We start from the raw sequence: 13209 nt of genomic DNA on the forward strand, positions 1-13209 counted from the left end.
TGCCCGGGAAGGCTCCAGCTGGAGGGAGCCGGGTCGCAGTGCCAGCTGCAGCCCCTCTCCATGTCCCTCCCACGGGGCGGGGGGCTCCTGCCCACCACCCACAGCTTCAGCCCTGGTTCTTCATCCCTGGCAGAGCAGGTGTGGGGCTCCGGCCCCGTCCCCCTCAGTCTGGAACCGCCGCCTGTTGTCCCCTGGTGGTCACCTGCGCCATTCTGTGACGCTGGCCAGCGTGTCCGCAGAGTCTGTCTGCAGCCCTGCCCCCCTTCCATAGCACCCCCCAAAATTCCCCCTCCAGGGGTGAGGGAGGCGAGCATGGCTCAGAGAAGCCGGATCCCAGTTCCTGTCAACAGCACTTGGCAGGCAGCTCAGCCCCGCCCCAAGGCCTCATTAGGCAAAACACGGTACCTCGGTGCACAGCGGGAGACTTGTCGGGGCTGGCGCTCCCCAGCAGATCAGAGCAGCCGCCCAGCCGGCCCACGTGCGCTGTCAAAGCCACACAGCGCTGTGGTCACAGACCCAGGGTTCGGGCCCTCGCCCGGCCTGTAGCAGCTCCACCTCTCTGTCCACACACAAAAGGGAGGTGGGGGGGTCTTCCTCTGGGGTCGTGAGGAGCGCCCAGGAGGCATCTGGCTCTCAGCTGGACTAGGCAGGGGCAGGGCTGCTTACCCCAGAGTGGGCAGGGGTGCGGCTGCAGCTCCCGGAACTCTGGCCTGGGAGTCCAGAGCGATGGCTGCCGGAAGGAAGCAGGCACTGTTTGCTTCTGTTTTAATTTTGTTTTATTTACTTGAGAGGCAGAGAGACAAAGAGTGCCTGTCCGCTGGCTCACTACCCAGCTGCCCACAGCGGCTGGGGCTGGGCCAGGAGCTCCATCCCAGTGTCCCACAGGGGCGGGCAGGGACCCAAGTACTTGAACCACGCATCCTCGTGGGGGCCCCAGAGGAAGCTCCTGGCTTCGAATCAGCCGAGCTCCTGCTGTTGCGACCATCTGGGGAGTGAACCAGCAGGTGGAAGAACAGTCTGTCTCTCCCTCTTGACTGTAACTCTATCAAATAAATCCATAAATCTTTCATGAACAAGGAAATATACAGAAATGCTCACGTCCTGTAGCAGAGCACCTGGGTTCAAAACCACCTCTGGCTCCTGACTCCAGCTTCCGGCTACAGCACAGCCAGGGAGGCGGTGGGACAGCTCTGGGGACTGGGTTCTCACCTCCCAGCAGGAGACCTGGATGGAATTCCTGGCTCCCAGCCCTGGCCCTGCCCGAGCAGGTGTAGGCTTCTGAAGAGTGACCCAGGGCATGCAGCCTCCCCAGGTGGTGGACAGAGCAGGGGCTCAGGCTTCTGTGCGGGATTTTCCGCCTGCCTTTCAAAGCCTTCCCCTACTGCTGAGACGGCCTCTCAGGGTCGGGATGCCTGCCCGCGCCGCCGCGAAGCTGTGTACTGAGCAGCTTGGCTTCCCCCCTGCCTGCCAGTCACCTGCGGGCTGCCTTGCATGGGTAAAACACGCTACAGCAAACTGGGCTGAGCGCAGAGCGCATCCAATGCGACCTGCCAGGACCCGGATGCGGGGTGGGGTCTGCACGTGGCTGTTGGGAGCAGGGAAAACGGACGCGTTGGGGTCAGACGAGACGCTGCGTCCTCACCTGCCTGCGGGAGCTGAGCCATTGCATCTTGAGTTTCAAGTCGAGAAATACCAGGAGAACCACAGATTTACGCCGAACAATCCAACAGAGCCCTGAGAGAACTGCGGTGTGTGACGCCGGGGCGGGCCTTACTCTGCTCTTCCTTCCTTTTCTTTTTGAAGATTGGTCGATTGATTTGGAGGCCAGAGTAACAGAAAGACAGGGAGAGGGAGAGAAAAAGAGAAATCTTTTTTTTCCCCAAAGAAACCTTTTTATTTAATGAGTACAAATTCCACAAGTACAGCTTTAGGAATACAGTGATTCTTCCCATCACACCCGCCCTGCCACCCCCACCCCCCCCCCTCCTCCCCCCTCTCCCATTCCCAGCCCCATTTTCCATTAAGATTCATTTTCAATTAACTTTATACACAGAATACCAACTCTATACTAAGTAAAGATTTCAACAATCTGCACACACACACACACACAAACTGTTTGAGAACTGGCTTTACAGTTAACTCTCATAATACAACTCACTAAGGACACAGGTCCTGCATGGGGAGTTAGTGCACGGTGACTTCTGTTGTTAACTTAACAATTAACACTCTTGTGTCTGACGTCAGTGACCACCTGCGATTCTTGGCACGAGCTGCTTAGGCTATGGAAACCTTTTGAGTCCACAAACTCTGTCAGTATTTGGACAAGGCCATAAGCAAAGTGGAAGTTCTCTCTTCCCTTCAGAGAAAAGTACCTCCTTCTTTGATGGCCCCTTCTTTCCACTGGGGTCTCTCTCACAGAGATCCTTCGTGTAGGAGAGAAATCTCATCCATTGGCTCACTCCCCACGTGGCTACCATGGCCAAGGCTGGGCCGGATTGAAGCCAGGAGCCTGGAGCTCCATCTGGGCCTCCCACATGGGAGCAGCAGCCCCAGTTCTTGGGCCACCCTCGGCGGCCGCCCCAGGAGGCAGAGTGGAGCTGGGGTTCAAATCCAGGCCAAACACCCGCCCCAGTGTTCTCCAGCTCAGCCCCCTGAGGGCTTGCTGGGCGACACGGCCCTCCCTGCTCAGCCAGGCAGGCTAAGCGGTCAGCAGCTGCCTTCAGGGTTACCAGAGGGACACGCCACGGCCTCAGCAGTGGAGCGGGACGTTCCTGAGGCTTGCTGGCACCCAGTCACGCCGGGGGTGGGGGTGGGGCTGGCCCGGTGAAGCCCCCGGGAAGAGTGAGGCTGGGCAGCTAGAGAATCAACCCTTCTTCCCCTGTGGCGGCCTCGGACGACTGTCATTCAGCCAGCTGGCGGCGACCTCATCGGCTGGTGACCTCCCCCCTTCCCTGCGGGTGGGAACAGCCCCCCGACACAGGTCCCAGAGTCCTGGGCTGGCCCTGGACCCCCCTTCCGCAAGCAGCCCCCCTTGGTAAATAACCTCCTGGAATTCCCCTGATTGGCGGAAGCCATCTGTTTCCCCAGGGACAGCAAACTGGAAGCACCTGAGGAGCCTGAGCACGGGGGCGGGCGCGTGGGCGGGACTGCCCAGCTGCCGGTGGGCCGCAAGGGCAGAGTTAGCAAAACCCTGTGAGGGCGGGTGGGGGCCTGGGGAAGAACAGAAGACGGGAGCCTAAACTGTGTGCAGGGCTGGGCCGCTCTGTGTGGTCCAGACTGCGAGTCTGTCTCCTCCGGCCTCGCTCAGAGGACATGGCGAAGGTCAGGAAGGGACAGGAGGACAGACGGCTGGGTGGACAGCTGGATGGATGGCTGGGTGGACAGGTGGGTGGATGGATGGGTGGGTGGGTGGATGGGTGGGTGGAGAGGTGGATGGATGGATGGGTGGGTGGATGGGTGGATGGATGGATGGATGGACAGACGGTTGGGTAGACAGGTGGATGGATGGATGATGGATGGACAGACAGTTGGGTAGACAGGTGGATGGATGGATGGATGGATGGGTGGGTGGATGGGTGGGTGGAGAGGTGGATGGATGGATGGATGGACAGACGGTTGGGTAGACAGGTGGATGGATGGATGGATGGACAGTTGGAAGAATGATGGACAGATGGGTAGAAGAACAGATAGTTAGATGAATGGACAGGTATTTGGATGGACAGACGGATGGATGGATAGGTGGATAGATGGATGGAAGGATGGATCGACAGTTGGAAAAACACACAGACAGATGGACAGACGGTTGGATGGATGGACGTGAGGAAGGATGGGTAGACAGATGGAGTGTCCTTTCCACAGACCCCTGGGAGAACACTGTGTATACCCCAGAGTGTGTGCCCTAGCACTGTGCCCAGCAAACCCTCTAAAAGTGGAGAGGCCCCACCCACCAGAGACGGAGCCTGTGGCAGGGAGTCCCCGGGGTGTCCATGTGTGTGCTGGGGCCAGGGTGCATGTGTGGGGCAGAGCCTCTCCACGCCTCACAGTCCTGCACGGTGGTGGTGGGGGGACACTACTGCTGCACCCTGGGTGTGGAGACCCAAGGCTCAGGGTAGCGGTGGGCACAGGCCGGGGGTGGGGTGCTCCCAGGATCCGTTCCCCATGCCCAGGGTGTGACATCCTGGCCTGCCGGGCTGGTTGGGGCCGTACGTTTTCTTAGGTGTGGCGATGACGGAGCAGGGCACTGCAGCTTGCCTGAGGCACCTGCCCTGTGCTGGTGCTGGGACCCGTGGCACACACATAGGCGCAGCCCTGCAGCACACGCGGGAGCAGGCGCGTGGCTCTACCCTTCCAGCAGCGACAGCAACGGCAGAAACACTACTCAGAGCCCCAGAGGAGCACGGAACCGGGGCTGGCTCACAGTCGACCGTCGCGCAAGCAGCTGTCTGTCCTGGTAGCCTACACAGGCACCGGGGTGAGGGGCTGGCAGGAGGAGGGCAGGGGCCATCGGCAGCGCGGGAGCCGGGGCCCCTAGGGTCTGACCTCCCCGACCCCCGCTGACAACTGAGAAGGCACCAAGGGGTCCCAGCGAAGGGAGTGTGGGTCTCGTGTCAGGTGCACTTCCGGCCATGGGGAGGCTGCACAGGAGGCGAGGGGTGAGGGTGGCTGTGGGTGTCAGGGTGGGAAGCAGATGGGCCCAGGCTGGACAGAGGGAGGAGACTCCCGACACGTGGCTCTCTGAGGGGCAGCACAGCAGAGCACCCATCAGCTCAGAACCCACCACTGCCCCTCGCGAGGCCGGGCCCCAGCCCCCAGCACGGACGTTCCTGTCCAAACCACACCCCAGACAGGCCCCCTGCCCTGCGCCTGCAGCTCCCCATGCCAGCCACTGGAATTGACAAACACCAGTCGGGGCTCTCTGCTCCCTGGGGAACTCACCAGGACGTCCAGACTCACAAGCCCAGGAACCCCCAACCTGGCCTCACCACCTGTGTTGGCCCTGCTCCCACCAGGGGGTCCCCTCACTGGCCAACTCCTGCAGCTCATGTCCTTCTCACCGGCCCTCCTCGCCTGGAGCCCCCAGAGCTGCCTCCTCCACCTGCCAGTCCCAGCCCACGGTCACCTTCCCTGGTGGAAGCAGCTGTCTGTCACACGAGCTGGCTTTTATTTCTCGGTGCACGCGCCAGCGTTTGCTGTCTTGTTTCTCCCCATCTCCCTCGACCAGAATACACAGTCCGCAAGGACGGGGACCTCGTGGAGACAGTGTCACCAGGGTCCAGCACCTGCTCACTGAGCCGGTTTGCTGGCTGCTCGGGGACAGGCACGGTGACAGCCCTAAGGTGGCACAGAGCTGAGCAGCCTGGGAGGAAGCAGTACAGCCGCAGGACGTGGACTCTGAGAACAGGCGGCACTACCGAGGGCCATGGCCGCTGCTTCCTCTCCTACAGGGATGTGGGAGAACCAGCAAAGGGTTCAAGGTGTCTGGGGTATAGGACCTAGGTCTGGGGTGCTGGGGACACGGGAGAGGGGCTGCGAAGGCGGACTGGAACCATGCTACGAAGGGTCTTGTTACAGACCGACTCGGGTCCCCCCAGGCTGTACGCCAGAGTCCTGACTCCAGTACCCCCCAGAATGACTGTATTTGGGACAAGGCCTTTAGAGCGGAAATTGAGGTTAACTGAGGTTCTGGGGTGGGCACTCGTCCAAGATGCCTCGTGCCCCCTACAGGGGAGACAGACTCAGGGGCACTCACATACAGAGAAACACCCAGCGGACGGCTTGCCGGCCGAGGAGAGGCCAGCACCTGGGCCCCAGCTCTGCAGCCACCATGGCCGTGAGGAACCAAGCTTCTGTGGCCCAAGGTGCCCGATCGGCGGCAGCCCCGGCAGACTAACCCAGGGTTCGTTCTGATGTGGTGAGACACTCAGCCGATCAGGACACAGACTCAGGCCATCCTCAACAGTGCCAACTCACGGGGGAGTGGGGTGGAACGGGCTCCTCCTCTCTCGCCTTCCTCCTAGCCCGTGACAGACAGCAGCCAGCTCCCAGTGCAGGGCACCCTGGGGGCACCTGGGGCTCCCCGGGGAAAACCGGCACAGCCAAGGGGGCCGAAGGAGCCGGCCAGGGACCTTGAGGCAGGGCAGGGCAGCTGCACGGAGGACTTGAGGGAGCCGCAGCTCCCGCGGTCAGCTGGCACGGGCGCACCACAGTCGTGAGAGACTGGGTGGGGAGGCGACTGTGGGGATTCTGTGTGATCTCTGCAGCTTCTCAGTACACCTAAGACTGCCAGATACGAAGTACATTGAACTATTTTTTATTTGACAGAGTTAGATGGTGAGAGAGAGACAGAGAGAAAGGTCTTCCTTCCATTGGTTCACTCCCCAAATGGCCGCTATGGCCGGAGCTACACCGATCCGAAGCCAGGAGCCAGGTGCTTCCTCCTGGTCTCCCATGTGGGTGCAGGGCCAAGCACCTGGGCCACAGCAGAGAGCTGGACTGGAAGAGGAGCAGCTGGGACTAGAACCTCCACATGGAGGTGGAGGATTAACCAAATGAGCCATGGCGCTGGCCCTGCATTTAAATTTTTAAAAAGATTTTATTTGAGGGACCGGTGCCATGGTGCAGAGGGTTAATGCCCTAGCATGAAGCACTGGCATCTCATAAGGGTGCCGGTTCTAGTCCCAGCCGCTCCTCTTCCGATCTAGCTCTCTGCTAAGGCCTGGGAAAATAGTAGAAGATGGCCCAGGTCCTTGGGCCCCTGCAGCCGCGTGGCTTTGGACTGGCACAGCTCCAGCCATTGCGGCTAGTTGGGGAGTGAACCATCAGATAAAAGATCTCTCTCTCTCTCTCTGCCTCTCTTCTCTCTGTGTAACTCTTTCAAATAAATAAATATTAAAAAAATTTTTGAGAGGTAGAGTTACAGACGGAGGGAGAGAGAGAGAAAGGTCTTCCATCTGCTGGTCACTCCCCAAATGGCTGTAATGGTCGGAGCTGGGCAGATCAGAAACCAGGAGCCAGGAGCTTGTTCTGGGTCTCCCAGGCAGGTGCAGGGGCCCAAGCACTTGGGAAAGTTTCCACTGCTTTCCCAGGCCATAGCAAAGAGCTGGATCGGAGGAGGAGCAGCCGGGACGAGAACTGGCGCCCATAGAGGATGCTGGTGCCACAAGTGGAGGATTAACCTACTGCACCACAGCATTGCCCCTGTAAATTTTTTTCATCAAACATTAGTTTTTATGTATTTGAGAGGCAGAGACACAGAGAGCTCTCATCTGCTGGTTCACTCCCCAAATGCCCATCACAGCTGGGGCGGGGCTGGGCCCAGAGCAAGGAGCTGGGAACTCCATCCAGGTCTCCCACGGGTGGCAGGGAGCCAGTCACTTGCTGCCTCCTATGGTCCACACTGGCTGGAAGCTGGAGTTGGGAACTGAACCTTGCTCCCTGCAGTGTGGACAGTCTCTGACTTCTGTCCCTCACCCACCCAGTTCCTGACGCCATCTGTGCCCATAGGGGATCTGACCCGCCGAGCCGCAGCGCCACCAGTCTTCCGTGGATCTCAGCGGAACTTCCTTACGGAAATGTAAACACGTACAGGTTCTCCTGACTAGCTTGAGAGAGGATTTAATTTTTCTTTCTTTCTTTCTTTCTTTTTTTTTTAACATAAAACGCTTCACACACAGAGAAAACCACAGAGCGCCAGCCAGATTCAGCAACGACAGAGCCAGCACGGGCTGCCTCAGCCACCCTCGGCTGGCGGAAGCCCAGCAAGCAAATTCTAGACGGTCACCATGTTTTTAAAAAGATTTTATTTATTTATTTGAGAGGTAGAGTTACAGACAGTGAGAGGGAGAGACAGAGAGAAAGGTCTTCCTTCCATTGGTTCACTCTCCAAATGGTCACACTGGATGGAGCTACACCGATCTGAAGCCAGGAGCCAGGTGCTTCCTCCTGATCTCCCATGCGGGTGCAGGGCCCAAGCACTTGGGCCATCCTCCACTGCCTTCCCGGGCCACAGCAGAGAGCTGGACTGGAAGTGGAGCAGCCGGGACTCGAACCGGTGCCCACATAGGATGCCGGGCGCAGCAGGCAGAGGATTAACCTACTGTGCCACAGCCCAGCCCCTAGACGTTCAACATTCGCTGCCATTCATTTGCGCAGGGAACAGCTAGGGCAGCTCCGTGCCGTGCAAGGTAACACTGCGGCCCAGGGTCCTGATGGCCCGCTCCCTCCTGCACTGGGGTCTCACAGATGGGCAGGCGCTGGGGGCTTCGACTGGCGAGTGTGGGTGCCTGTTCGGGAAGGAGGGGCGGCTATGCGTGGAGGCTACAGCCGGAGGCCCAGAGCCCTAGGACAGGTGGGAGGGGCGGGCTGGGTGCCTGGTGGTGGTCAGCAGGCTGGGGGGGGGAGGCTGCCTCACTCAGATGCCTGCTGGAGCAGGCAGGGGGCCTTGCCCGTGCCCACAGGTCCCGGACCGACAGCAGGACCCCTGTGGCCCAGGCTGCCTTCTCCCCAGGAGAGTGGGCGCCTTTGGACACCGTTCCCTAGGAGGCAGCTCTGCAGTGCCCGGCAGTCTGTCCTTCGCCAGGCTCGGTGGGCCGGCGCCTACACTGCCGCACTCAGGGACGTCTGCGCGTCAGAGCTGGGAGGTCCCTGGGGTCAGGGCTCCAGCCCCTCCCTCGGTTACACCCCGACACCGCGGCCCCCGACTTCCAGCCTAGGACGGGTGGCTCATTGCCTGGAACTTCCTCTCCTCTCCCAATCGCGGTGAGGGAGGGGGACAGAGAGGGGCGCCCACGGCCCCAGCCATTCACCTGTAAGTTCAAACACCCCGAGGACGGGGCGCACTGGGCCGGCTTGCTAATGGCGGTGTAGACCACGCCGTAGCGTTTACGCAGCAGGCACCAAGTGCCGCAGCCCGCACCCGCCCTCCCCAGCGCCCAGGCTGGCCCCAGGGGCGCGCCGCGGCGGTGCCGGGTCCACCTGTCCATGGCCGGCGGGGAGTCCCCAGCCTCAGCCCTCGCCCGGCCCGCCAGGCCGCGGGGCGCTCTGCGCCCGGGCGCGCTCAGAGCCACCCGGAGCTCCGCAGAGGGCCCGGCACGGGTGCCCGGCTGCCCGCCCACCTGCGCTCCGGCCCGGCCCTGGCCGCCGCCCGACACCACGGCCGGGGGCCGAGGAGCCCCCGGGGGCGGCCCCGCGCACGCAGAGGCCGCGGCCGGGGCGGAGAGCGGCTCAGGTGGGGCGCGCGTGTCCGGGCCGCGGACGCTGTCGGGGGCGCTGCCCCCGCACCCTGCCCGCGGCCCCGCCCACCCCCCGCGTCCCAGCCCCGCGTGGCTCGCCGTTCCTCCCTGGGCCGCCGTTTGTCGCCCCGGAGGCCTCCCGGAGCCCGGGCTCGCGGCCCTCGCGCGGGCTCAACCCCACGCGCCCACACTGCGGGGGCGGCCGCTGCGGCCCGGCCCGCGCCCCTCCCCCGCCTCCGGGAGCGCGGACGCGCAGGGCGCGCTCGCACCTGGCCGGCGCCGGGCCCCGCCCCCAGGCCCGCCCAGGGCCCGCCCCCCGGGCCGCACGGCCAATAGGAGGCGGCGGTAGGCCCCGTGCGGGGCGACGCGCGGGGCGGGGCCTGTGGGGCCGGAGGGGAGAGCCCGGCGGGCGGCGGGCGCGGCCGGGCTTCGGCGGCGGCGGCGGAGGCGGCGGTGCGGGCGCGGAGACGCAGCAGCCCGCGGCGCGACAGGGCCGACGAGGGCCCCGCAGCCCGTCGCAGCCGCCCCTCGGTGCGGCCGGGCCGGGAGCGGCGCGGCGGGCGTGCGGCCTGTGAGGGCGGCCGGAGCGGCGCGGCGTCGGCGTCCTGTCAGCGGCCGAGGGCGCCGCCGCGGACCGCGCCGCGATGATGCCGGTGGGTGCGGGCGGCGGCTTCCTCCGCGGGCCGCGGGCCAAGCCGGCCCCGCCTGCGGCGCCCGCCCCCGCGGGCCCGCGCAGGGCCGGCCGGGCGGGGAAGGAAGTGGCCTGGCGGGCGCGCCCGGCCGCGGCGCCCCCGGGGCGGGCAGGTGGGGGCGGCGGGGGCCCGGCGCCGGGCGGAGCGAGCGCACCGGCGGGGCGGCCCCGCGGCTCGCGCGTTCCCACGCTCGGGCCCGCGGCCGCGGGGGCCTTTGTCCCGGGCGCCGGCGGCCTCCCCCTCCCCGGGGTCCGGGTGTCTGCGGGTCGCCGTCGGGGCTGGGGGGGGGGGGACGTGGGGCCTGCGTGTCCGGAGGGGCGGCCTGGCCCGCGCGGCTGCCCGGGGCAGCAGGTGCTCCCGAGTTGTGCCGGAGGACCGTGGCCTTGCCGCGCTGCCCCCAAGGACGGGGCGCCCCGGTGGCCGCTGCTGGCGCTTGCTGGCTGCGGCCGGCGGCGGGACGCGGCGCGCGGTGTGTGCGGGGCCCCGGGCTTGGCGGCGATGGAAGGCGTTGCGTGCGGCGGGCGCCGGGCTGCGTGACCTTGGGTAGGCCGAGTCCCTGAGCCCCGCGGCCGGCGGCCGGCTCCCGCGGCGAACAGGCCTTCGAGGCTGGAGTTGTGGTTTTGGCCGTGCGGGCCGAGGCGGCCGCAGCCGCTCGCTCCCGCACGCTCGCTCTGGCTGGGTTTAGGGTGTAGGTGTAGCGGGGGCGGGGGCCTGCGAAGTGTGTGCTGGTTCGGGGAAGCTGGCTCGCGCTCCCCACGCGGGATCGCCGGGCCCGCAGGAGGCCTTCCGGAGGTTGCTGGGCCCTCCCAGTGGCCGCAGGTTTCCCTAGTGGTCACGTGCTGCCTGAACGCTGCGCATTGAGACGCGGACCCCGCAGGGTTGCCGCCCGCGTGGACGCCCTTGGACTTGGCTGGGGATGCTCCGGCTGGAAGAGCCTGCCATCCTGACTGGGTCGGGCCTCTCGCTGGGTGCCCAGAGTGTAAATAAGGTTCCTGCTCTGTTGTGCGTTTGGAGTTAATCATCCGGGTGAATCATTAAAGAAAACATTTTTGCGTAGTTAGAGTAGGGCAGCGCTGTCAGGGGAGGTGTGCTGCGAGCCGTAAGTGCAGTCTTAGATTTTTCTAGTCACTCCGTGGGAAGTGGTGTAAAAGTGTTAATGTTGATGTTTTTAATTAACTCAGGGTATCCAGGATACCATTTTAACGTGTAGTCAGTGCGGAAAAAGCCACCAGCATGGTGTATCACTTTTCCTAGCACGTCTTCCGGATACGGTGTGCCCCGTTCGGACCGGCGTGTGTCCAGGCCGGCAGCTGTGTGGTTGGTGACTGCCACCGTGGACAACACTGGTTGAGGGTGTGTGTGTGTGAAATCTGCCGGTTAATGTGTGGTGTGTGCGGTACCTTCCTTGACCAGACTTCAGGTCAGTGCTGGCCTCTCCGCTGTTGGGAGGACCCGAGAGTAAGGCCGCCTTCTCAGCTGCACAATGGCTTCTTTGTGGGAGCCTCTGCTTGTCATCCAGAGTTCCTTGGCTTTCCGCGTTTAGACAGTTATATTTTGGAGTTTTCCCTCATGGAAGTAGTGCCGCGTTCTGGGAGGTGGAAGCACTCAGCTCTGCTAAGGGACAACTTTTGAAAACAGTGGGTGAATCCGCCATCCCGCTGGACGCCAGCTTGAGTCCTGGCTGCTCCACGTCTGATCCCTCTTCCTGCTGATGTGCCTGAGGAAGCACCAGGGGGTGGCCCAGGTGCTTGGCTCCTGCGCCCACATGGGAGAGCTGGATGAAGCTCCCGGCTGCAAGCCTGGCCCAGCCCCACCTGTGTTGCCCAACCGGGGGAGGGGTAGACCAGCAGATGGAAGATCTGTCTCTTCCTCTCTAACACTGCGTTTCAAATAAACAAATTCTGTAAAAAAAGTATATATTTAGCTTTCATTCCGTAAACATTCACTCATTTCAAGTATTCATTTCCACAACTATGTAAATCTTAAATATTTAATGACAGAGATCTTCTGTCCGTTTGTTCACTGGGCCAGGCTGAAGCCAGGAGCCTGGAGCTCCACCTGAGTCTCCACGTGGGGGCAGAGGCCCAAGCACGGTAGCTGGCATCTGCTGCCTCCCCGGGTGCATTAGCAGGGAAATGGACCAGACGTGGAGCGGCCAGGATGGCAGCCGGCACTCCAGTGTGGGATGTGGGCGTTGCGGTCGGCGGCTTACCCTGCCGTGCTACCATGCCTGCCCTGTAGAGACGTTTTAAGGTGCCAGAATACAGCCATGTCACGTAACTGCTAGAACACTGAACTGGAGCGAGCAGGCTTATTCTGGATCTCACTTGTCAGCGGCGGTGACCTTTAGCTTTAAGCTCTGTGGGCCTCCGTCTCTCACCTGTGAAGCGAGTTGGACGTGGTGGCTTCTGTGAGTTTATGACTAGTCGAGCAGTTGACACGTGGCAGGTGCTTTGATGAGGGTCTGACGTTGGCTGCCTCAGGTTGAGTGCTGGGAGCCTGTCAGTTTTCTCCTTGTGCCCACCTGTCCATGTGATAGGGCAGATAGTGAGAACTCTGCTGTTATTATGAATTAAGTTACTTGATAAATTGGATTAAAAAATTAGAGTTACAGAGAAAAAGGTCTTCCATACACTGGTTCACCCCCCAAATGGCTGCAGTGGCCAGAGCTGCGCCTATCTGAAGCCAGGAGCCAGGAGCCTCCTCCGGGTCGCCCATGTGGGTGCAGGTGCCCAAGCACTTGGGCCATCTTCTGCTTTTCCAGGCCGTTAGTGGGGAGCTAGATCGGAAGAGGAGCAGGGGGGACGTGACCCGGCACCACATGGGTGCGGGCGCCACAGATGGAGGCTTAGCCCACTACACCACAGCACCGGCCCTGATGGATTGGAATTTATAGCTAACCAGTAATTTTTAATCTCTTATTTTGTTTTTAAAGAAGATATTTACTTGTGGGGGAGGGGAGATAATGTTGATCTTCCATTTGGTGGTTTATTCTGCAAATAGCCACAACATCTGGGTCTAGCCCAAGCCGAAACCAAGAGCCAGGAACTCCACCCAGGTCTCCCATATGGGTGGCAGTACTTGGGTCATCTGCTTTTCCAGGCATATTAGCAGGGAACTGGATCAGGAGTGGAGCAGCCAGGACTTGAACCAGTGCTCTGATAGGGATACCAGTATTGCAGGCATCAGCTTAGCTTGCTGTGCCTCAATGCTGGCCCCTGAACTCTGGTCTCTTTGAAACAAAGTTTTAAGGAGAATATAATCATTTAAGATAATTTGTTTCTAAC

At 62.0% G+C, this 13209-nt stretch overlaps 1 protein-coding gene across 1 annotated transcript in view; it reads left to right on the forward strand.

Annotated features, from left to right (window-relative positions):
• Window positions 1-9818: 9818 nt before the first annotated feature.
• The window catches only part of PPP1R13B (protein phosphatase 1 regulatory subunit 13B), an 87433-nt gene continuing 84042 nt past the window's right edge, over window positions 9819-13209 (forward strand). Inside the window, exon 1 of the mRNA XM_062181069.1 lies at window positions 9819-9883. Coding sequence (XP_062037053.1) covers window positions 9875-9883 — 9 coding nt within the window. The 5' untranslated portion in view covers window positions 9819-9874. The remainder of the gene's footprint in view (window positions 9884-13209) is intronic.

This window comes from Lepus europaeus, chromosome 22 (assembly GCF_033115175.1).
Source record: "Lepus europaeus isolate LE1 chromosome 22, mLepTim1.pri, whole genome shotgun sequence".
Classification (NCBI taxonomy): domain Eukaryota; kingdom Metazoa; phylum Chordata; class Mammalia; order Lagomorpha; family Leporidae; genus Lepus; species Lepus europaeus.